At 39.5% G+C, this 26,469-nt stretch overlaps 1 protein-coding gene across 4 annotated transcripts in view; it reads right to left on the minus strand.

The window, feature by feature from the left end:
* Nucleotides 1–26,469, minus strand: part of med24 (mediator complex subunit 24) — a 74,843-nt gene that overhangs the window by 8,817 nt on the left and 39,557 nt on the right. For all 4 annotated transcript variants that reach the window (XM_063036944.1, XM_063036946.1, XM_063036943.1 and 1 more), the window contains 9 exons: nucleotides 21,055–21,092; nucleotides 18,283–18,365; nucleotides 17,822–17,997; nucleotides 15,076–15,175; nucleotides 13,422–13,597; nucleotides 10,931–11,192; nucleotides 4,897–5,078; nucleotides 3,720–3,813; nucleotides 1,885–1,984 (listed from right to left, as the gene is read on the minus strand). In XM_063036944.1, the coding sequence (XP_062893014.1) occupies nucleotides 1,885–1,984; nucleotides 3,720–3,813; nucleotides 4,897–5,078; nucleotides 10,931–11,192; nucleotides 13,422–13,597; nucleotides 15,076–15,175; nucleotides 17,822–17,997; nucleotides 18,283–18,365; nucleotides 21,055–21,092 (1,211 nt within the window). The remainder of the gene's footprint in view (nucleotides 1–1,884; nucleotides 1,985–3,719; nucleotides 3,814–4,896; nucleotides 5,079–10,930; nucleotides 11,193–13,421; nucleotides 13,598–15,075; nucleotides 15,176–17,821; nucleotides 17,998–18,282; nucleotides 18,366–21,054; nucleotides 21,093–26,469) is intronic.

Below are 26,469 nucleotides of genomic sequence, written 5' to 3' on the forward strand. Positions count from 1 at the left end.
TTCCATCTGCCATTTCTTTGCCCATTCTCCTAATCTAAGTCCTTCTGTAGTCTCTCTACTTCCTCAAAACTACCTGACCGTCCACCTATTTCCATATCATCTGCAGCTCTGCTGCCATCTCTGCTAGTGTTCTTTTCCAATCAATTCTGGCCAACTCCTCTCTCATGCCTTTGTAATTCCCTTACTCCATTGTGATACTGATACATCTGACTTTAGCTTCTCCTTCTCAAATTGCACGATGAATTTGATCATATTATGATCACTTGCCCCTAAGAGTTCTTTTACCTTTAAGCTCTTTAATCAATTCCAGTTCATTGCACAACACCCAATCCAGTACAGCTGATTCCTTAGTGGGCTCAACCACGAGTTGCTCTGAAATACCATCTCGTTGACATTCTAGAAATGTCCCCTCCTAGAATATAGCACCAACCTGATTTTCCCAATCTACCAGCATATTGAAATCCCCACTGTAACATTGCCCTTTTGGCATGCATTTTCTATCTCCTGTTGTAATTTGTAGACCACATCCTTACTACTGTTTGGGGGACTGTCTCCCATCAGGGTGTTTTTACTCTTGCAGTTTCTTAGCTCTATGCATAATGATTCAACACCTTCCAACCCTATGTCATCTCTTTTTAATGATAGGCCACAAGACATAGGAGCAGAATTAGGCTATTTGGCCCATTGACTCTGCATCGCCATTTAATCATGGCTGATCCTTTTTTTCTCCTCCTCAACCCCATTTCCTAGCCTTCTCATCGTAACCTTTGATGCCATGTAAATGATATACAAACTTTGTAATTGCATTTTTTACCAACAGAGCGATGCCACTCCCTCTGCCTTCCTGCCTGATCTTTCAATACAAAGTGTATCCTTGGATATTAAACTCCCACTATAATTTTCTTTCAGCCATGATTTGGTGATGCCTACAACACCACACACGCTAATCTGCAACTGTGCTACAAGTTTATCTACTTTATTCGTATACTGCGTGCATTCAAATACAACACCTTCAGTCCTGTTATTCACCCTTATCGATTTTGTCTGCTTTTTTACACTGCAACTCATCCTGTTGACTACAATTTTGTCCTATCAACTGCTTCTCCTCACTACATTTTGCCTCCGTTTATAAAACAGCCACCTCATCTTCAGCACTATCACCCATCTTTTCTACAATACTTCTTGCATCAAAATGTAAGATCCCTGAGGAACATGACTGGTCACTGATCTCCAGCCAACACAACACCCGTCCACCACTAACCTTTGTCTTATATGGCCAAGGCCAATTTGGAATTCCAGTTACCTAGTCGCTGTGGATACAATGCATTTTCATCATCTGGATCTAAGGCGATTTGGTAGGGGCTGAATGGTTTACTCCTTCTATTTCTTAAGAGACTGAAATATGGAAATGCTGATACGGAGCAGATTCTAACTAATCGAAAATAAAAATGAACATTGTGCTTAAAAATTAAACTTTATGCAAAGTAAACCACTGAATCACTGGCAGGGTGATTACTATCTAGGCACCTTCCATTCTCTCAGGTCAACAGTTTCATATTTACTATACCTGCCAACTGCAATTAACATACACCCACACACATCCAATTAACCAAGTATTACATATAGTCTTTAGTAATGACTCTGTGAAAGAAAACGCAAGGTCCTTAGAATCGCAAATCCTAAATTTGCGGAGCTCCTGCTGCCAAGATGTGCTGTCTTATATTTTATAGTATTGCTCAAAACAAACTTGATTTCAAATTTGACTTCTACCCAGAAATCTTTCCAGACGGTAAGCTGTAAAACAACATAACATCACATCCATATATATCTGATGCTCACTGCTTTTCACTAGGCTGGGAAATGATTTAAGTCAAGAGCACCTACCAGGGCTAGAAAGGATATTTGGATCCTCTTCATTTGAACTTAACAATCGCAACAGTTTTGATGGCTGGCTGTCATCCAAAGGAAATAAATTGATGTAGTCCTGTGGAAAGAGAAGCCCAATAGTTATCCAAGCCACCATTTATTGATTATACATTTCCTAGACAGCTAGGATGCAACATCTATGATCGACAACGACCAACAGAGGGCCTTTTTTCAATTAAAGCAAATGATTCAGGTGGAAATACTCCTGCTATCTGATTGGTTTAAAATCAATTGTGAAAGCTGCATGAAAAATATTACGTCTAATTCAACACAGTTAGCATTTCAAATGTACCTCATTTCAGTTGCTATCACCAATCTGTTCCGATTAAAACCAAAGTGGAAGGATCACTTTTCTTTTGAAATTTATTGGAGGCAGTTCTATACTTTTGAGTTGAGTTGTAGACAAATTGTAATGGTTCATTGTAATGTTAGCACTTTTCACCAACCATAAGAAAATTTCATTGCAATATAGGCCAGGATGGAGATTTTAATGGACGAATGACTGCTAAAATCACAAGATAAATACGTAGTGCACAATGAAGCATAGAAAATGCATGGATAGATACAGAAAGCACTTCTACACCAATGCAGGAGTCCATATACAAGTCAGATATGAGGCTCACAAAATGGGCACCAACCCCCATCTGTATTTTCTATGCTTCAAATGATTGTTTAAAATAGATCACCTATGAAAGTGATCGATGTAAGAGGCATTTGCTGAGGCAAACACTGAGGGTCACAAATCTTGAACTGTGCCTTGTGCTTCAACTCTGTGTAACCCTTTCTGGTATGGTGCATGTCACATCCATCCCTATCTCATGTAATACACATTGACATTCCATTGCAATATTGCATTATATGGAAAAAAAAGTCAGCACATAATGTTAAAATAAAGCTGCATTTCCCTCATAAGGGAGGAACCAATGATCTGATGGTTCCATAGGCTGCTGTTATTAAGGTCACACGTTAATAACAAAGAAAAATCTGAGCACTTAAATCAATGCTATTTATAAAGTCTTACTGTGTGTCAAGGTTCAGGAGCATCTACACTCCAAAAGTATGTTATTATTCACAATCCAAATTTGAATATCACCAAGAAGTGAAAGGTGCTTTATTAATCAAGTTCCTGTTCTCTCTGGGACAAATTCCATTTCCATGAATTAGTTTCATAATTTATAATCAATTCTAGTGGTCATAGATTAAGTAATGGTTTTACTGATCTATTTTCCCAACAAGACTAATATATAGATGGATGCCAGTCCATGGCCTCCTCTACTGCTCCAATGAAGCCACACTCAGGTTGGAGGAGCAACACCTTATATTCTGTCTGGGTAGCCTCCAACCTGATGGCAGGAACATCGATTTCTCAAACTTCCTTTAACTGCCCCTTCCCCTGACCTCCGCAATTTCCCATTCCCCTCTTTCACCTTATCTCCTTACCTACCCATCACCTCCCTCTGGTGCCCTTTCTTCCATGGCCTTCTGTCCTGTTCCATCAGATCCCCCCTCCTCCAGCCCTTTCTCTTTCACCAATCAACTCCCCTGCTCTTTATTTCACCCCTCTCCCCTTCCCAGTTCCAGCTATCACCTACTACCTTGTATTTCTTCCTTCCCTCCCCCGACTTTCTTACTCTGACTTCTCATCTTTTTTCTCCAGTCCTGATGAAGGGTCTCGGCCCAAAATGTCGACTGTTTACTCTTTCCCATAGATAATGCCTGACCTGCTGAGTTCCTCCGGCACTTCGTGTGTGTTGTATAGATGGATATTACTGTTGAAGTGGTACTGCTCTTACCTCAATATCTTCTCTATGTCTTTTCCTCTGCTTGGCTGTGGCCTGACCCTTGTTATGCGAGGAATGAGAGCTCAGAGCACACCAGACAGAGAGCCTACATTAAACAGAGGAAATAGGTAAATTCAAAGAATTTCTCCCATAACCAAGCAACGAAGCAACAACTGAAATTAAACTGATGGAAAAATAATATCATGGTATATAATCATGACATTAAGACTTGGTGGTTGGAACCTTAACTGCCCTATTCCCCATTCCTAGGTACAAGATGCTGCCTGGCCTGCTGAGTTCCTCCAGCATTTTGTCTTTGTTGCTTGGATTTCAAGCATATGCAGATTTCCTCATGTTTGTGAAAGGCTGTCAATACTCATCAAGTCAGGCAGCATCTGTGGGGCACAGAGGGGCATACATAAATTGGATAGTTACAGTCTCACTCACAGGGTAGAGGAGTCTCAAACTAGAGGGCACAGGTTTAAAATGAGAGAGGGAAGATTTAAAGGGGATCCAAAGGGCAAGTTATTCCATACAGATGGTATGTGAAACATGCTGCCAGAGGAAGTGATAGAGGCGGGTACAATTACCACATTTAAAAGACATTTGGATATGCTCATTGGTAAAAAGGGTTTACAGGGATAACATGTCAGATGGGACTAGATCAGGAAGGCACCTTGTCAGTATGGGTGAGTTGGGCTTGAAGTCCCATTTCCATGCTATTTATCTTCAAATCTGTGACAACACAAACAAGAGCTGAATGCTGCAATTTAGACTGGTGTGAAGAATAAATCTATTCATTTGGTAATTTAAATAATTAAATGAAACAGTAATTCAATGTTGCAGTACCAAATTATGCTTAGAGGTAAATTTCTGGGTGAAGGAAAATTCCAGCTGGAAAGTTCACAGTTTGTTTGTGCCAATGAAAGCAGAATTAGGGTTGACTACAGTATCTAGTCATAACCTGAAAAAGATGTCTTGGGTTACTTTTCAATCAAATTCTTTTAAAGCACCTATCTTAATTACAATAAAGCTGTTTATAAAAATGACAAAAGTTTTTAATAATTCTTGGTAATTCTATATCATTAGTGAGTTATAATACAAGCCCACAATTGCTGCCGTCAATCAGAATAAAGTACAAAAGAAAATGACCAACTTAGTAATGGGAATGATTAAGATAATACATTACTTGGCAAGAGCTCGTCCAGGAGGATCCATGAGCATCTGCCACTTTAAGGAATTGGTCAGGAGCCCAGGCAGGATGTGGCCCAGCAGACCCAAGGTGATTTGCTGCATGTCCAAGCAAAACACACTATGAAGGAGCTCAACAGCTTTGTAACAGTGTTCCTTCCTCGTCTCCTTTAATAGCTCCTAAAGGGAAACAGAATACACATATTAAGTAATCAGTTGGCGACAGAGTCAGTAATCATTCTCAATAAGAACAAATGAGACAGGCTAATCAAATCAAGTTTAACTATCGTTCAACCATAATAGATACAGTGAACGAAAGAGCATTCCTCTGAGGCCAAGGTGCAAAACAAACAAAATAGCACATTCAAAATAGTGAGCAAAGAAGCATATTCAGGCAAAAAAAAAACACATATATATATATATATATATATATATAGTCTAAGACACTCAGCAACAAATCCCGTAATTGATGGTACAGTCTCCAGGCAGTGTACAGACACACGCAATCCAGCCTGTCATTCCACTGCTTGAACACGGGAAGGCAGACCCCACCGACTGAGGATGCCACGCTCCACTGCTTCTGCTATTTCCTCTCCTGGTCTGCAGCAATAGGCAAACCCATGGCTTGAGGCCTAGTCCTCGTTACAACTGAGGCTACACAACTTCCATGTCATCTGTCGCGCCACCAGATAAGGATAACAGGTCTGCGGCAACTTCTGTTATTACTGTCCAGCAGAGTCTTGTGACCACAAGTGAAGTGTCTGAGACAATCTCCCACGGTTATACTATATGCTGCAGGCAGCAATAGAGTCTGCAGCCACGTCAGCTCCTCCAACATCCTGACCGGCACCTTTCTCGACATCCTGGCTGGCACCTTCGACACCTCGGCTGGCTCCTTCTCCAACATCCTAGCCATCCTGGTCCACTGCCGGCACCAATCCAGCTACTCCAATCAATGAGCAGCTCACTGATGGAGTAGCCCGGTAGTACCCGAAGTTCTTGGAGTAGAATTGTCTTGTGATTGTAAAAAACACATTGAACAAAGAGAAAAAGCACCTTTAGTTGGTCCCCGAGAGGCTGCTGTGTGCGAAAATGTTGCCATCTTACTGGAAGGAATAAAATTCTTATGCAATAAGACTCAGGGAAAAAAATGGCTGGGTGAAGGGGATGTAAATTATTAGATGTAGCTCATGCAATGGACACCTATATCCAGCTGCATTTGAGAGTTCCACAATTTTCAAACATATAGGGAGGAGCTTGGGAGGTTTAATGGCGCCTAACGGCGACTCCTTTGCTTGCATCTTCAAAAACAGCTCTCTTTCCATCTTTAATATCTCTATTTTACTCTTTCAGGGTTCTTTTGAAGACCCTGACCTGGAGTTACATGCTGACTAGCTTTCTTTACGGGAATGGGACCCGCTCTCGGGGTTTCATGACTGGCTGTTATTCAGCACACCAAGGGCTTAGCCTAAGAGCTCAGCTCGCCTTCAGAGGGCCAAGATCTCGTGGCTCTGGAGATAGGCGGATCAAAGGTCGGAGTCCAGGCAGATTGGTGTGTCGTGGCAGATGGAAGATCTAAGGCTATGTTCCCAGAGACCCGAGATCCTTGGGCACAGAGCTGAGAAAAAGCAACGCAACGCAACACAACACAACAGACTTTTAACATCATAAACCAGCGAGCTGCTTGTTATGTCTCCCTCTGGCTGTGAAACGGAGACACCTTTTTCTCCCTTATTAGGGAGTGAGAGAGAGCCTGTGGTATGCCGAACAAGTATGGTGAATAAGTAGTCTTTGAGGTAACTGCAAGTCTGTGTCTTTGTTGTTGCTTTGCTCACGCTTAAGTGCTCGGTGGCGGGTGCCGATGCTTTATTTTTGCCAGTGGGGGGAGGGAGGATCGTTGCTTGCTGCTGCTTATGTGCAAGAGGGAGGGGAGCTGGGGGGGACTTTAGGGTTCTAACATATAACTGTCATTCATTCTTTGGGGGCACTCCTCTGTTTTCATGGATGGTTGCGAAGAAAAAGCATTTCAGGATGTACAAACCCCATTTCCAGAAAAGTTGGGATATTTTCCAAAATGCAATAAAAACAAAAATCTGTGATATGTTAATTCACGTGAACCTTTATTTAACTGACAAAAGTACAAAGAAAAGATTTTCAATAGTTTTACTGACCAACTTAATTGTATTTTGTAAATATACACAAATGTAGAATTTGATGGCTGCAACACACTCAATAAAAATTGGGACAGAGTTAAAATAAGATTGAAAAGTGCACAGAATATTCAAGTAACACCAGATTGGAAGACTCCACATTAAGCAGGCTAATTGATAGCGGGTGAGGTATCATGACTGGGTATAAAAGTAGCGTCCATCAAAGGCTCAGTCTTTGCAAGCAAGGATGGGTCGTGGCTCACCCCTTTGTGCCAAAATTCATGAGAGAATTGTTAGTCAGTTCAAAAGGAACATTTCTCAACGCAAGATTGCAGAGAATTTAGGTCTTTCAACATCTACAGTACATAATATTGTGAAAAGATTCAGAGAATTCAGAGACATCTCAGTGCGTAAAGGGCAAGGTCGGAAACCACTGTTGAATGTGCGTGATCTTCGAGCCCTCAGGCGGCACTGCCTAAGAAACCGTCATGCTACTGTGACAATTATAGCCACCTGGGCTCGGGAGTACTTCAGAAAACCATTGTCACTCAACCCAGTCCATCGCTGCATCCAGAAATGCAACTTGAAACTGTATTACGCAAGGAGGAAGCCATACATCAACTCTATGCAGAAACACCAGCGAGTTCTCTGGGTCCGAGTTCATCTCAGATGGACCGAAAGACTGGAACCGTGTGCTGTGGTCAGATGAGTCCACATTTCAGCTAGTTTATGGAAAAAACAGGCGTCGAGTTCTCCGTGCCAAAGATGAAAACGACCATCCAGATTGTTATCAGCGAAAGGTGCAAAAGCCAGGATCTGTGATGGTATGGGGGTGCATCAGTGCCCATGGCATGGGTGAGTTGCATGTATGTGAAGGTACCATTGACTCTGAGACATATATTAGGACTTTAGAGAGACATATGTTGCCATCAAGGCGACGTCTCTTCCCGGGACGTCCATGCTTATTTCAGCAGGACAATGCCAGACCACATTCTGCACGGGCTACAACAGCGTGGCTTTGTAGACACAGAGTGCGTGTGCTTGACTGGCCTGCTGCCAGTCCAGATCTATCTCCTATTGAAAATGCATGGCGCATCATGAAGAGGAGAATCAGACAATGGAGACCACAGACTGCTGAGCAGCTGAAGTCTTATATCAAGCAAGAATGGACAAAATTTCCAATTGCAAATCTACTACAATTAGTATCCTCAGTTCCAAAACGATTAAAAAGTGTTATTAAAAGGAAAGGTGATGTAACACAATCGTAAACATGCCTCTGTCCCAACTTTTGTTGAGTGTGTTACAGCCATCAAATTCTAAATTTGTGTATGTTTACAAAATACAACTAAGTTGGTCAGTAAAACTATTGAAAATCTTTTCTTTGTACTTTTGTCAGTTAAATAAAGGTTCACATGAATTAACATATCACAGATTTTTGTTTTTATTGCATTTTGGAAAATATCCCAACTTTTCTGGAAATGGGATTTGTATATCGTATACGTTTCTCTGACGCTAAGTGCACCTTTGAAACCTTTGAAGATTTTATTTTTGCGACGCAAGAGACTGCAGGTGCTGGAATCTGGAGCTGATCTTATCCAAATGGACAATTTCTCAACTTTATCCACTAATTTAGTTCACATTCATCCCGCAGCCTCCTCCTCTCCTCTTCCAAAATTATTTTCTAACCAACCTTTGCATCAACAGCACATTTATCAATCAAATCCTTCGTGAATTTATTAGTCACTGAACTATGTTGGAAAAGGTCAAGGCCTTAACACCATTTGCTATGATGCAACTCTCAATTAGCCTTGTCAACCAGAGAAGGTCCTGTATCTTAACAATAAGCAGTTACTATGCAACAGAAGTTGTTTGGACAGAGACAGTATTTATACGTACATCAGAGAAGTGTCAAATATCCTGTACGCCCCACAGCATGTGCCCTTGAGCTATGCAAGGCTGTTGCAGCAACTCCTCCTTCTGGCCTTCCACCTAACCTATCTCAGCCCACTAAACACTTGTTGTATCTTCTTTGATTGGGAATTTTTGCCCTAATGAAATCAAGCAATTACTATGAGATTGTGGTCATCCAGAACTCCTCACAATTTCAATCAAAGACTAGCTTTCTCACACGTACCGAGTGAAATATGTTGTTCATGTCATCAACAACACTGCCCAAGGTTGTGCTGGGGGCAAGTGTCATCACACTTCTGCCGCCAACATAGCAGGCCCACAACTTATTAACGGCTTTTGAATATGGAAACTGTACACCAGGAGGACATTCATGCAGTCATGGGGATCCTTACAAAGGCAGGAATTGAACCCCGATGATTATAATGCTGTAAAGCATTACGCCAACAGCTATGCTACTCTGCTGCCCATCAATTTAACTTTTTGACTGGAAAATTATTGCTAAAAACCAGGAAGCACCTCTGCATGAACCTTGAAAATCACACTTAAGACAATAGCACAAATGACAACTTGCACTGTCCCATTAGTTGTAAGAATAGTGCAAGTTACAAAAGTCAAATGTCACTGAATAAAAAGGCGGATTGAGAGATATTCCCTTACACAGAGAGTAATTCTCTTGACAGGCAGTGGCAGTTAAGAAACGTGCAGTGACTGTGGAAATGATAAATGTCTTGCATAACTAGATAAAAGATTAATCAGGCTCCCTAACTTCTTCCAGACCCCAAGCCATTCCATAATCTTACCACATCCTCAGTTTGCTAACCCTTATTGTCATGAAATCAAGCATGAATTAAACTTTCCATCCAAATCAACAAAATGGTACATTTAATCACACTTTTTAATTGCAATCTCCCTAAGTCATAAAAATAACGAGCAGCATTTTAGTTTTAGAAATATGGACGCAGAGTGCAAGAATATGGAAGTAATAATCTTGCACAAAAATATTGGCTACAACAGTAGATTCAATTTATAGGAAATAAATCACATAATAGTTAAAGTAATAGTTAGAAACTCAATAGCTTCTGAACAGAACAGTTGTATTTAACTTACAAGACTTTGCCATATACTTTCTGTAAATAAATATGCACACTCAACTGACTAAAGATATACACTCAGTAGCCACTTTATTAGGTACAGGAATGGAACCCGATATGGTCTTCTGTTACTATAGCCCATCCACTTGAAGGTTTGACATGTGTGTTCAGACATGCTTTAGTGCACATCGCTGTTGGTTATTAAGTCACTGTTGCCTTCCTGTCAGATTGAACCAATCTAGCCATTCTCTTCTGACCTCTCTCATTAACAAGGTATTTTTGCCCACAGAAATACTGTTCACTGGATTTTTTTTCGTTTTTCACACAATTTTCTGTAAACTCTAGAGGCTGTCGTGCATAAAAATCCCAGGAGATCAGCAGTTTCTGAGATACTCAAGCTGCCCCATCTAACACCAACAATCATTCCACTGTCAAAGTTACTTAGATCACATTTCTCCCCCATTCTGATGTTTGGTCTGAACAACAAATGAACCTCTTGACCATGTCTGCATACTTCTATACATTGAGTTGCTGCCACATGATTGCCTGATTAGATATTTGCATTAACGAGCAGGTATACAGGTACCTAATAAAGTGGTCACCAAGTATAGCAAGAGTGAGACTTGCAACATTGAAAGCTCTCAGTTTTGGTTGTTAATAGATGTAATCAGACTAATAGTTTACGCCAGTGGGAATTACAAACAGGTAATTCCTAAATAACATGCAGCCTCTTATTCCCAATCAGAACAAACTGTTTTATTATTTCCAAATAGATTAAACTTAACAGCGTGCTATATTAAAAACAGAGAATTCTCACAAAGAGATGAATTATAAATATGTTAGGCTAGCTTAACAAAACTTTCTCAATATGTCTACCCACCTTGACCAAGTTATTGCAGAACCAGTATACACCTCCCATATGCAGCAGTGCCTCAAATACATGGATGGAACGGCTATCCACCCAGCCTTTATTCAGTATGTTGTTGAAATTGGTAATGAGCACTTCTTTTATTGGTTTTTTAACTGGTAGAAGGTTGCGGTATGGGATAGGGTCCTGGTTTGTTGAAAACTTTATGGAGGTTGCTGTCTGCTGCAGGACATCGGCACACATCTGCTCCAAGATCAGGCTCATGATAACAACTCTGGGAGAAAGAAGACAGACGGGCACAAATGACACCATTTTCCCAGTAAGCTAGTGAATAAATTATCTGACTATAGTTTTGCAAATCAATACAAAACCTAAAATTCCTAGATGGAATAGGTTCAATTACAGACTATACTGATCTGAAGTTAGAGGTTGAGAATTAACTTTGAAGGCAGCATACACTGAATAAAAATATTGAATAGCTACAAGGTCTAATGAAAAGGTATAGATTTCAGCTGATTTATAAGAGCACCAATGCCAATAACGCAATTTGAATTTGGAATGTACTGGCCAAGAGGATGGCAGATACAGAGTCAAGAGCACTGTTCAAAAGAGAAATAGATACCCTGAAAGGGAGAAAAGAAAAACTGGAAGATGGAGGAAGATACCAGGAAATGAGACTAAGTGGATTGATCCTTGACTCAATTCAATGAACAGAATTTTGTCATTTTGTGGTATACAATTACTTTAAGGTAGAAGTTAGAAATGGTCATAGTATTTACAAACCAGGAAAGTGATAAAATTAACTATTATGATTCAATGGCTTCTACTGGAATAATACACTTGGTTTGAACAGCCTAAAATAAAATATGGATTCGTACTCGATTACCTAGACAAGTTAATCGGGTGGGATGGTGGGGGGGGGGCACGGGCACAATGAAACAACCTTTAGTACAGGGAGCAAACTAACTTTAAAATAAAAAAAACAAAAAAGCATTACTTGATTAACTTCAGCCACTATTACCAAAGTGTATTTAACCTTTGCACTACCAGTCACAAAACAATGAAAAATAATGAAGATTCCTTCAAAATAATATAATGTATAACAAAAAGCATAACATTCATACCACGGGTAGCCATATTTTGTGCTTTTACTTGGAGAAATATGAAATTGAATGACTACAAAATTGAGAAATAATGCTGAACTATGATTTGTATTCACATAGAATCTCAGACAAGGATCTTCTGAAATCCAATTGTTAAAATATTCATAATATTTCAAGGATTGTCAAGAGATAACATTAATTCTCTAGGATTATGTAAAGGAATTTGTGCAGAGTGATTCTTGAAACAACTTACAATAGTAATGTTTAAGTGGAATCAGCAAGCATTTGATTATACATGAGCCACGATAAAGGTTGAGATAAAAATCACACAGTATTTATCACACTTTTCTTGGATACGATCAGTGCAATTGATAGCCTGTAACTTCCCTTTTAGAGTTGAGCAGTTGAACAGCCTGTACAACCTGGCATTTCTGAGGTGTGAACTGAAGTCTAGAAGGTGTAGGATGGTTGCGGTGTGGTGTATACACGGAATTGAGGTGGTAGGGCCCAAACATGAGCCAATGTTTGATTATTGCTAGACCAGACTTGGATGCAATTTAATGTGGCAGAACTGAGGTGAGGTGAGCAAGGGGAATGCAAAATCGAGCTAGTGGAGCCCAGGTCCAAGAGTGAGGGACAACGAGGTTTGGATGACTCAAACGCCGGGCCAGATTGAAAAGGTCAGGGTGTCAGGGCTGGAGGCGATGGACAGGCCTGCTGCTCTGTGAGGTTTACTTGTCTCTGTGCTGAACTGAGTCTGTGGTGTGCAACTAATGGGCTCCTGAATCAATTGGCTTCGTGGCTGTGGACTAACTTTCGTGAACTTCAGTTATAAATGTTATTTGCTTACTTTTATTGTTTGCACGATTTGTTCTTTTTTTCCTCCTGCTGCACATTGGGTGTTTGATGGTCTTTTTTGAAAAATGGGTTTTATTGGGTTCTTTTGTTTTATGGCTGCCTGTCAGGAGATGAATTTCAAGGTTGTATATAGACTAAATGTACTTTGAACTTTGACTTTGAAAATGAGGTGCAGTCACTCATGCATGTTAATCCTTACATTATAATGAGCATCTATGACTGGAAGAATGCAATGCAACACAATGCTTTGAGTCATGAGGTCAAGTAAAATCTCATATCCAACTAATTTGGTCAGAGAGCAGAATCTAATATTTTCTGTGACTAGAAATGAATGTGATGAAGGAAGCACCTCAGAATCAAGGGACTATTGAAGCTAGCTTCAGAGAAAAACTGACAGAATCCTGGAAACTTAGTACCATCTGCTTTCCAGCCTTGGAAAGTGGAAGAAAGGATACAAGAAAAATATTTTAAGGCAGTTTTCAAAAAACAAACAAACAGATTTGATAGGATTTGCTTTCAAAGCTAGTATGCAATGAAATTACCTTTCATTGTAGAATTGAAGGGTGTTTTCTGCATAGACTGGTGTTACAAGTTGGCAGATCATTTGCAGCGGCTTCTCACGCTCCTCCAGACCCAACATTCTAACATGCGCCACTAACCATGCAACTGCACAGATAGCCATGCTGCAAATCTTCCCCTTGATATTATCAGTGATTTTCTAGTTAAGAAATTGAGCAATGATTCACACAAGTTTATTCATACTTGTAAACGGTCATGTACTATTTGCATGGAATTGAGAGTAGTAACACACTTTAACATGGATAATGGGATATGATCTTTTACTTTAAAGCAGCTCCCATTAATCCTGCTCAAGCATTCCCGAGTTTTACACACTAAATGGTAACTGATACAGTACTAATTTATACAGTAAATGGGAGCTTCTATGAAAATCATTTTGCACCTGTATTGATCTTCAAACACTTTCCCTAAATTCCAACGCATGCTGATTTTAAGGCACAGTTGAGGAAATAAACTTTAGTTTGCATTATAATAAATTTAACAACTATGAGCAGAAAGACTTCTCTAAAGTCATTGTGTCATAGAGTAATACAGTACAAAAACAGGCCCTTCAGCTCAACTCCTCCCTGCCAACCAACAGATCCAGCTAGTCCCCATTTGCCCATCCTTCTGAACCTTTCCTATCCATATACTTAACTAAAAACTCTTCAATCAAATGCAGCTGAAATGAATTAAAGGGCAACAAATACTCTACAACAAAACATTCAAAGTAAATAATTGAGGAAAGATAAAAAGCCAACAGATTTAGTCATGAAAGTCATGGAAATGATTTTTCAGAATTGTTAGAATACAGAGGATATGAATTAACATCAGAATAACACAAGATCAACTGGAGTTCAAAATCAACTTTACAATTCTGTACTTGCAGGTTTCTTTTATATTAAGAGATAGAGATATTGTATCTCTACTTTCCTACGTTATTAATCTCACCTTTTCTTAATATTGATGTTGTGCTGGGTATGCAGTTTCACACCTACCAGCCAGCCTTCAGCTCTTTACCTATCTCACCAATCTTGATCTTGGAGGGATATTCTACACTCTGAGGATCATAACAAAGACTGATTTTTTTTCTTACTTGATAGCATATATAGTTGCTGCACTCTAGCAGGAAACTACTAAGCAGTGAATAGGAGTGGGAAATCTTTCGCATTTTCCATTTCATAATCCATCCAGGGGCATTCAAGTCAAATGTGCACCCTATTGTTACCTTGGTGAGATCAGGTAGATTGGCAAAAGTTGTAAGGCTTAACTGAGTAGCGTCTTGCCAATTGGACATTAGGCCCAACACACTTTGTGATCATGGTGCAATCTAAGACAGAAATCTGAAGGTTCTGTTTGTATTTGAGAGATATGGGCACTAAAATATTTGATATATTATTTTATTTACTTTTTTTTAATGTTTTAACAATTTGTCTTCTTTTGCACAATGATTGTCAGTCTTTGTTATTTCAAGTTCTTTTAATAGATTCTATTGTTTATATTTCTCTGTAAACGCCTGCAAGAAAATGAATCTCAATGTATTATATGGTGCCATATAATAAATTTACTTTGAACTTTTAAGCTTTGAAGCACACAGTCATCAATTAGACTCCCATAGCAGCAAAACCAAAGCAATACCTGCACGGCTTCAAAAGTCAGCAACCCATGTTCCCAGGCATTGAGGACCTCCAGAATAGCTGCTGGTGTACAAGAACATACTTCATGCCATTTCACCTGACTTGAGAATAAACAGGAGTTTGATTATTCCTAGTACATATATACATGGTAAACAAAATGATAAAGCAGTAACAAAGCTGGGAGAAAAATCACAATGAATACAGGAAAAGAAATTTGTTTTGAAGCATTTTACCAAAAGAGAACTAAAAACATAAAATAAATAGATTTAAAGTTTTGCCAATTATAAAACAGCTAACTTTTTGATATTGATGGAGGATGAATAATGTGGATTCCAAATATAGCACCAAAACATTATGATCTACTCATAGTTCTTCTCAATCCATTCGCAGTCTTGGACACAAATGACCTCTCCACCACCTCCAATCCCTCTATGCTTTCATCTCACGGGCTGAGTTCACACTCTGATGGTTCAGATCTCACCTATGTGGATGCAGCCAGAAAATCATCTGTTCTGGATGAACCATTACCTCTGGTATCTCTCAAAAATCTATCCTTAGTTCTCAAAATTTGCTTCTCCAAAACAACATTACTGGAAAACATGGTTTCCATGCATACAATGACAACATCTGGCTAAACTTAAACACTTCTTTTGACTCTGCTGCAATCTCTACAAATTCTTGGACTGCTAGATGGCAGAACTGTCCTCCAGCTGCTCACCAAGAAGATGTATGTCGATCCTTGCCACAAACTTCAAACTCTGGCCACAGATGCACATGCTAATTGTTAAGATACAGATTCCATCCCTTTTCCCTGCATTCATCTGATTGTCTGTAACCTTATCTCAACATACTTGTCCGAAACTCTGCTGCCTACCTACCTTCTACCATCAGAATTTTTGCTGACTTACATTAGATCTCAGTTAAGCAATGTGTCAACTTTAAAATTCTTACCCTTTTCACTGTGATCTCCTTAGCCTTCAATCCCTCCAAGATAACTGCAGTCCTCTAATTTTGTTTTCTTGATCATCCTCAAATGTAATCACTCCAGCTCCCAGGCATAGTTTGACTAATTCCTTTTCTCCCCTCTCTTCCTAAAATACTTCTAAAAATCTTCCTCTGGGTAAGCTTATGCCCTTCTGCCCTAGTATATCCACTTGTGGCTCAATGTCAAATTATGCTTGATAACCATCTGCTTTTGCTGCAGTGTACTGTACAATTCATCAGATGTGATCCTGTCTTCTTGATCTTTTTACAAAAATAGATGGCTGTCTTAGCTGACATCATATTGATACTCTGCAGTCAGTGAGCTACAATCTGACTAAACCAGGGGTCCCCAACCTTTTTTGCACTGCAGACTGGTTTAATATTGACAATATTCTTGCGGACTGGCCGACCCGGGGGGGGGGGGGGGTAGGGTTGCCAACGGACAAGAGTAGCAGTCAAATATACGTTGTGTTTACCCTGAGAAAGACTACAATGACCATGAAGCCTTGCACAGGCACCAGTGCACATGCGTGAACATGCCGATGTTTCCCCCCCCACAAATTGCTTCTGGCGATTCTGTTCGGGGGGAGTGGGAGTGTTAATCACGGCCAGAATATAGGGGATAAGTGGATAATACACTCAATTTTGTTTATAAAAGCATTTATCTAAAGAATTTAATATTAAACACAGCGCATATTTTCCTCGCATGAATATACTGATAAGTCAATTATCGGGGAGGAGACGGGAGCTTGAAGTAAGTGTTGAATGAACTTCCAGTAGAAGTGGTAGAGGCAGGTTCGATATCATCATTTAAAGAAAAATTGGATAGGTATATGGACAGGAAAGGAATGAAGGGTTATGGGCTGAGTGCAGGTCGGTGGGACTAGGTGAGAGCAGCTTTCGGCACGGACTAGAAGGGCAGAGACGGCCTGTTTCCGTGCTGTAATTGTTATATGGTTATACAAGTCACTTATAAGTCAATAGCATCATAACATTTTAAGTAACATTTGGATATTAAACACAGCATATATTTTCTACGTATGAACATATAAAATCATTGCAACACACCAATATCGCTGAATCAGTGGGAGCCCTGGGCTTGTTTCCCTGCAACATGGAGGGGTGATGGGAGACAGCGATACTCGAAGGGGGTTCCTTATGTCCAGTCTATTCCGCAACTTAGTTCTCATTGTATTCATTGCAGAGATATGTTGGAAATGGAAGCAACGTTTTCAGTGCTTTCGTGGCTATCTCAGGATATTCAGCCTTGACTTTGATCCGGAATGCCGGCAGAGATGTTATGTCAAACACACTTTTCAGCCCGCCATCATTTGCAAGCTCGAGGAGTTGATCTTCTTCCCGCGCTGACATGGATGACGCGCGGGTAATGACCTCGCGTGTGTTCAAGCTCAACAGGGGGCGTGACAGGGAATGAGGAAAGGTGCAGCTGACTCATATCGCCAAATCATATCGTTTCCTCGCGGCCCGGTAGCACATGCTTTGCGGCCCGGCACCGGTCCGCGGCCGGGTGGTTGGGGACCGCTGGACTAAACTGAATATTCTGTTTATATAAAAGTCACGTAACATTCAATTATAATTGCTCAGCGACTTGTTCAACAGAACTGTTGCTTAAATTGCTGAAGAAAATATTTACTGAATTGCGAATTTCCATGAGGTTAGGCAAACCATCCTAACAAACACTCAGATATACTGAACGAAATACTTTCAAATAGAGTTAATGGAAAGTAAACAGAGCACCATACACAAGTTTCATTTCTGCAGAGGAGTTCAGATGAACCACTAGAGACTCCACTTTAGTGGGATCAGCACGGAACCCCTGCTCTGGATTTAAGATTTTCCCTTCCTCGGGCATGCATGTCAGCATCCATGTCTCAAAGAATGCCACCTCTCCTGATGGACAAGGGTCTGACAGAATCACCTGCAAACAAAACACCAAGTTACTAGCTCTTCCTACCAAATTAGAATGAGATGATTAACACACATCTACTGTGATGATGCGTTTTGAGTGTTCCGTACTTATTTGTAACTTCAAAAAAAGCATCTATGTATTTGCAATGACACGTGATTATAATCAGCCTCTTAAATGGTGGCAACAATCTGATCTGACAGGAATGAATGACCACAATTATGTTTAAATACACAGTGCTTATTATGCATAGCAAATTTTATTTCTAACAGACTTATGAGCTGAGATTGCACTTACATCGGATCCATAAGTTTGAGCAACATGACACAACATGAGGAAGGAAATGTCAAATAGTAATGCTCGGACAGAGGCTGCTTTTGCTGGAAAAAAAAACAGAATACATCAGTCAATGAGTTTTAGCCAGTCTGCTCTTCATTGAAAGCTTTCTTGTTGATCTAAAAAGAACTTTTCAAGAAGCAAATCAATAAACCGTTTTTTTTCTTTTTACTTCGTCAGCTTTCAAAAATGTTGCTCACAACTAAATACTGCTCGGAGTTGATGAGTCAGCTTATTAAGACCACTGAATCCCCTTCGGTGAACATATTTTGCTAGTGCTATTCTGTAGGATTTACTTCAAAAGGCATTAAAGGATCATTTTGTTCCAAATTAAAATAGTGTGCATTTTGGACAGCAACCTGAACACAGCTGTAGCCTTTGATATTGGGTTTGAGGATCTGGCAGGTAATTTTGGAGTGGCCTGGGTGAATGACTGCAGTGCATTTTGTAGATTGTTCACAGGTGCAGCTATGTCCACCAAGCACAAAGGGAATTAATATTTAAGACAGATGCTGTGTTTACTCCAGATGCTGTCGAGCTTCTTGAGAGTTGTTGCAACAAGTGGAAATCATTCTATCACACTCTTGACTTGTGCACTGCAGAAGGTGGAAAGGCTTTGGTGTGTCAGGATGTTAATCATTCATAGCAGGTCAACCAGACTCCAATTTGTTCTCATGACATAGTTCTAAAACGGCTAATCTGGTAAATGGTGAGGGCTTCACAGATAGTACTGCCAGTAATTGTCAAAGTAGAGAGTGAGGCTCTCTTGTTGGATATGATCATCTTCTCACCGTTTTTTGGTATAAGCATTACTTGCCAATTATCAGCCCATGTCGGAATGTTGTTTAGCTCTTGGTGTATGCAGATATGGCTGATTCATTTGCTCAGGACTTGAAAATCTAACTGAACACTGTGCAACCAGTGGACATCTCATTTCTGACCTTATTGTGGAAAGAATGTTACCAATGAAGCAGCTGAAGATGGCTGGCCTTGGGCACTATTTTCAGGAGTTCTGGTATTGATATCCTGTAGTTGGAATAATAAACCTTCATCAGTCACAACAATTTCCCCTTCCACAAGGTTTACTGGAATGTTGTTCCTTTGATGTCCAGTGATTTAAATTTTTACAAAGGGTGCTTGATGCCACACTGAAAGGTGAGGTATTTTTCTCATCCACAAAACACTGACTTTACCAGACTGTGCACAAATCACAAAACTCAGCTCAACAGAATCAGAAGAATGGCCAAATACACAAACAATTGAAGATCTCTGACCCAATGCAAACCAGAAATAAGAACTTCCAGTTTTACATTTTAAGTGAACTGATGGTAGAAGCTAAAATATAAAAATTTAAACAAGACAACTATTTTAAAGTAAATTGACTGAAAGGATTAGAAGTTACAAATCAAGTTACATTTTTAGGACCAAGGACATTGTTCAACAGTAATTATGTCTTTATAATCTGAGTTACATCTAACTTAAAGCATAAGAGTTAATTTTTGTACTTCAAGAACATGACATAAAATAATTAAAATTCACATTGTAATCTGCACAGTATTACTCATCCAATGTTGAAGACTTGAGCAATTTACTTAATGGAGGAGCACAGTATCAATGACAACAACAACAACAACAACAACAACTGGACTCCACCATTTAAATCCCACACCACCACCTCTTGACACATGTGGTTACCAGAAGTTGCTTCACAGAGTTTTCATTTATCCATTCCTAGGACGTAGGTTGTAGAGCCAGCAGCATTCTTGAACTGCTGCAGTGCAGGTATTGAAGGTACTTGAACAGTCCCCAGTGATTTTGAACAACTGAGTTGCTTATGCAGCCATTTCAGCGGGTAACAAACTGTTAAGCAAATTTCTATAAGTCTGGTGTCATATCCGATAACCAAAGTATATGTTCTTCCTTAACAGGGCACTAGTGGTCAAAATTGCTATTGTATTACAAGAATATAGTAATTTTACATTCACTATTATGTACATTTACTTTTTATTCTAGATTTAGTTAAATCAGTGAGTTTAGCTTCCTCATGTCTTGCTACATCATTACACTATGCCTGTAGAAACAAGCCCAATGACACATCTACTATTCTACCAAAGCAGCATTTCCCTATTGTTACAGTTCTAGGCCATTTTTCAAGACACTTGACAGGCTGTGTCCACCAAAGTTTACTCCACCTGTGAAGGTACAGTCATCTGCAATTATCAGGGAAACTCAACATGTGCAATAAGTGTACCATTTTATCATTCAACATGTCGAGTGCAATCACAATGTTCTGAGAATTAAAGATCAGTAATGAGTGAAGTCCCATTACTAAAGCAGATTTAATAATCAACACCCTTTTCTTGGCAGTTCATTCCTTCATCTCACTACAATAGCATGATGGAACATTCTGGAAAGTGCAGTGGCTCATTACGCCACATTGTGTTATATTGAATCATACAGAAAGGATTTTTCTGACCTGCTTTGTTAGTTAATGTAGACAGATCTGTTTCCAGCATTCAGTGGTTTGGCAAAAAGTGCAGTCAGGTTTTTGCCTCTTACTAACCACACCCGCTGGAAAATGCACACATTGTACACCTCAGTTATCATTAGCCCCACATTAGAATTGTGAATACTTACTGCTTAAGATGTTAAAAGAGCAGACACTTGAACAAGATATCAGATAGAAGACAAAATTAATTAAATCAGATCTTAATCTTACAGAAATATACTTACATCCTTCCCCACTGATGTGCTTGGCAAACTCATTTAACCTAAGATTAAATAAAAAGTGAAGAAAATGAATTCATAGAATCAGAAAATTAATGATGTAGAAGGCAACTATTTGACTCATCAAGTTTGTACAGGTAAAGAAAAAGCCCTCCAGCCTAATCTTACACTCAACTTTACAGGTCTTCAAGAACCCATTCATGTGTTGTTCAAATACGAAAGAGTTTCTGCTTCTGCCACCCTTTCAGGCAGTCATTTTCAGACCCATACCAAATTCTCAGATGCTAGATTGCCTTATTTTATGTATTAAGGACAATGCAACATACTTTATAATGTGCTAATAGCTATGTCAATGTGACGTTACAAGATTTAACTACTATATGCAAAAATGCTAGGCACTTAGACCATAAGACAGGTGCAGAATTAGGCCATTCGGCCTATCAAGTCTGCTCTGCCATTCCATCATGGCTAACTTATTATCCCTCTCAATATCATTCTCCTGCAACCTTTAATGCCCTGACTAATCAAGAATCTATCAATCTCTGCTTTAAATACACCCAATACTTTGGCCACCACAGCTGTCTGTAGCAATAAATCCTACAGATTCACCACCCTCGGGACTAAAGAAATTTCTCATCTCTATTCTAATTGGACATCCCTCTATTCTGAGGTTATGCCCTCTGGTCCTAGACTCCCTCGCTACAGGAAACATCTTCCCACATCCACCCTATCCAGGCCTTTCAATATTCAATAGGATTCAATAAGATCCCTCCTCATTCTTCTAAACTCCAGTGAGCACAGACCCAGAGCTAGCAATTGTTCTTCATACGTAAACCCTTTCATTCCCAGAAACATTCTCATGAACCTCGTCTCTAATGCTACAAGATCTACATTTTAAAAAATATATTTACAAGATGGTGCCAGCGACCAGTGGCGATATCCGGCAGACAGCTTACGAAACTACTACTTCTTTCTTTAAATATGCTTTTTCTCCTGTACTGTGATTGATTGCAGTCTGTAATTTCCATTTTGATTATGCATTTTTTGGCCAACTGAGCAAATGAGTATAGTTACGTATTCACGCTTGTGACGGGATCTTGAATTATCCCTTATGAACTGTGCTTTTAAGGAGAGAGAGAGAGAGAGAGAGAGAGAGAGGCAAAGACTGCTCACAGTTTGTTTGGAATTTCTGCAAGGACACTGCCAGCTTCTGTGTTCCTACAGAGAGAGAAGGGAGGAGCTACTTGATGGACGGCTGGTGTCCAGCATGGTGAGATAAATACAAGGTCAGCTGGTAGACAGACAGACAGACACATGATTATGGACACTGGATGAGCTTTGTTGTGTCCACAGAAAGGTGGGTTTTTAGAGGATTGATCAGGAGAATCGATCAATGGCTCTCGCAGTATGGAAAAGGTGTGACCAGTGGGAAGTTATTAGTGTGTCCAACCCTCGCCTGGGTTGATAACTCCACCACAGAAAACAGTCCCCTTTGGTCACATTTGGCGACTTCTAAAGGATTTTGGAGGACAACGTTAAGAATTGACAGCATCAGCTTACTCAAACAACCACAGCACACCTCTCTCCATCACTACTCAACTCAATACCACAAACTGAACTGAACTTTACCCATCACCTGTATCCATTTATCCCTAGGCTTGAAGAAGCTTGGTTTTTATATATTTCCACACTTACATATCTATAATCTTTGCTAATCTGTTTGATTTATCTGAATTTATATTACTGTATTGTGTAGTTACTAATAAATAGCATTAGTTAACAGCAATACCAGACTCCAAGGTGTTTTCCATTTCTGCTGGTTCTTTCACCCGTCACAGGGTATGTGACACGCTGTAGTTAAAGCCAGGGAGTGGGCTGGAGGTGATTTTAATTTTTGTTGACTGTTACCACGCAGTACCACTGATTACGTTATTAGACTGCTATATCGCTAGTTCTGGTTTTGTTAGTTTTTTTTATCACTACAAGATCATTCGCCTTTGTTGGTTTCATAATAAAGGATAGTACGTACTTTCCTTGATTTGGAAATTCGCTATTTTGGAACCGCGTCATACAGTCTCAACCTCCCCACCTGTACTCAAGTGTCTGAGTGGTTTTGGTTTGTTTTCAAGTAATTGCTGCAGGTGTGTTTGTGGTCACTTTTTTTTTTACTATTTGCGTGATTTGATTGATGTGCTTTGGCGCGGAACTGGCTCCGTGGCTAAGGCCTGCAGTCATCGACACAGTGCTAAGCTGAACTGATCCAGTGACTGTTCTCAGGGACTCTGCAATTTGATGTTTAATATTCTGTGTATTATTTGCTGATTGCATGATTTGCATATTTTTCCTTGCGCATTGAGTGTAAGATGTTTTTCCTTTAAAGGTTTCCATGGTGCATCTTCGGTTCATGGTTACCCATGGGAGGACAAATCTCAGAGCTGTATACTGTCTACATACTTGGATAATAAATGTACTTTTAACTTTGAGCATCTTTTCTTAGACAAGAGGCCCAAATCTGTTCACTATACTCCAAGTGCAGTCTGACCATTGCCTTATAAAGCCTCAGTATTACATCTTGCTTTTATATTCTAGTTCTCTCAAAATGAATGTGAACATCGCATTTGCCTTTCTTATCACTGATTCAAAATGCAAGTTAGCTTTCAGGGAGTCCTGTGCGAGAACTCCTAAGTCCCTTTGCACTTTAGATTTTTGAATTTTTTTTCCCATTTGGAAAATAGTCTTTATTCTCCCTACCAAAGTGCATAACCATACACTTCCCTGCACAATATTCCATCTGCTACTTCTTTGCACATTTTCCTCATCTGTTGGAGTCCTTTCTGCAGGCTCCCTGCTTCCTCAACACCACCTGCCACGCCACCTATCTTCCTAACGCCTGCAAACTTGGCCACACAGTCATCAATTCCGTCATCCAAATCATTGACATACAATGTGAAAAGCAGTCCAAACACCGACCCCTGTGGAACACTACTAGTCACCGGCAGCCAACCAGAAAAGGCTCCCTTTATTTACACTTGCTCTCTGACCTGTTCTATCACCACCCAGTTTTGATACATCCTGTACTAACCTTCACAGCTTACATCCAGAAAACTTCATAAACTTCAGCTCATCAAAAATTGAGATTATATATCTTATTCTGCCGGAGGTTTTATCATCATCAGGTGCCGTGCCCAGTTTGAGCTTTGACTGTCATGGTCCACACACTCCTGTTTCGGGTCAAGTGGATCAATTCATTGGTATTCATTTCCAGTTCTCTGGCTGCTGTCTCCATCATCATTTGTCTTTGCCTACCTCTTGCTTTCTTCCCTTCAGTCTTTCCCATAATTACCATGCATTCTAACACCTCTTTCCTAATCACATGTCAATGAAATTACGTTGCCTTTTCATGATTTCATACATTATTTCTCTTTTTCTGCTTGCTCTGTTCATGACATCCTCGTTAGATATTTGTTTCGTCCATGATATTCTTTGCATTCTCCTTAAAAACCTTACTTTTAGCTCTTGTCATCAAAATTCTTAGAAGTATCTTAGGGATATGACTCATTAAACTTATGATCCTATGTAATTCACATTCTATTGCTCCAGGTTTCTTAGCAAGAGTGATAAATACTGATTTTTCATCTCTTCTGGTATTATTCCAGTCTCATAAATGTCATTGATTTTTCAATTCCATAATCTTCAAGGGCGATAATTTGTTCTATTACTGATTCATCTGGACCTGCTGCCTTTCCTTTCTCCATCTTATTTATTGCATTATGAACTTCAGATTTTAAAATACTTGGACCTTCAATGTTCTTCTTAATTTCTGGTTTTTTGCCTCGATCCGTCTTCAAAAAAATTCCTGAATATACTCAGTCCATCTGTTCATAATCTCATCTTTTTCCATGATAATGGTACTGTCCTTTGCTTTCAAACATCCAACTGAAGAACAGAGGAGCTTTTTACCAGTGATATTCTTGATTTGTTGATGTAACCTTTTTGGATCATTAATAGGGATTCTTTTTAGTTGCTCACATTCCTGGTTTAACCATTCTTCTTTGGCTTTCTGACGTAAGCTTTTAACTTTTTTTTAATCTAAGGATTTATATTCTATAGGATTTGCTTTCTTCAGTCTCCTTTCTTCCATTAGATTTTTGATCTCATCTGTCATCTATTTATTCTTTGTGCTTTTCTTCTTTTTTAGGAATCACTGACTTTGCTAATTCTACCAAGGCATCCTTCAGAGAGTTAAACTTCATTTCTACATGATTGCTATCATCTTCAACAGATTCTAATTCTAGACTTTGAAACCTATTCCTTACTTCAATTATAAATTTTTGTCTTAAGTTTTCTTTAATTAATTGCGAGTAGTCAAGGGATTGTTCAAGTTTTTGCTTCTTTAGTTTTTTCAGTTTTACTTTTACATGACATACTACTGGGTTATGGTCACTATTACAGTCTGCACCTGGATATGTTTTGCATTGAGTCACTGAGTTTCTAAATCTTTGGTTTATAGTAATAAAGTCAATTTGATTTCTGGTGTTATCACCTGGACTCTTCCAGGTCCACAAGCGTCTCCGATGGTTTTTAAGGTAGGCATTCATAATGACCTGATTATTCACCTTGCACCATTCTACCCATTGCTCCTCTCTTTCATTTCTTTCCCCTAGTCCAAATTTTCCTATGGTATTTCCATCAGCACCTTGTCCTACTTTAGCATTTAGATCTCCCATGACAATAACAATATCTTGAGATTTGTATTCATTCTTTGCTTGTTCAAGCTCTTCATAGAATTGATCTATATCCTCATTTGTTCCATCTGTTGTTGGTGCATATACCTGCATAATTGCTAAATCAAATGGTTGTTCTCTGAATCTAACAAGGAGCACTCTTTCTGATATTGCCCAATGTCCTAAAACACTTTTTGCCATGTTTTCATCCATAAGAATTCCTACTTTATTAGTATGGGATGTTCCACAAGAACAAATTAGTGTTTTATTTCTATTCTGACATGTTCCAACACCTGTCCAACGAACTTTGCTAATTCCCATGATATTAATTTTTAGTCTTTCCATTTCATTTATCACAATAATTTTCTTTTGTGTTACTTGAATTTTATGAGCAGTAGCTTGATGACGGTTGGGGATCTCCTGCTGCCCAGAATCAACCCTACCGAGCGAAGCATCTTCAGAATTGTCTTGAAGATCCTCTTGACGCTGTTGTTGTGCGATACATTTTGAGAGTTTGACCATGGTTTTCTTAGCAAATAGATTCTAGGAAACTTAGTATCTAGCAACAGTGGTTTGCTATTGTCTTCCATTGGAGAACTGAAGAAATCACTATTTCTCTTCCCAAATGTTCATCCGTCTGTACTATAGCCGTTGTCATTTGAGGTTGTAGCTCATCCGTCTTCTCCGTCATAAGTTC

The sequence above is a fragment of the Mobula hypostoma genome, chromosome X1 (assembly GCF_963921235.1).
Source record: "Mobula hypostoma chromosome X1, sMobHyp1.1, whole genome shotgun sequence".
NCBI lineage: Eukaryota > Metazoa > Chordata > Chondrichthyes > Myliobatiformes > Myliobatidae > Mobula > Mobula hypostoma.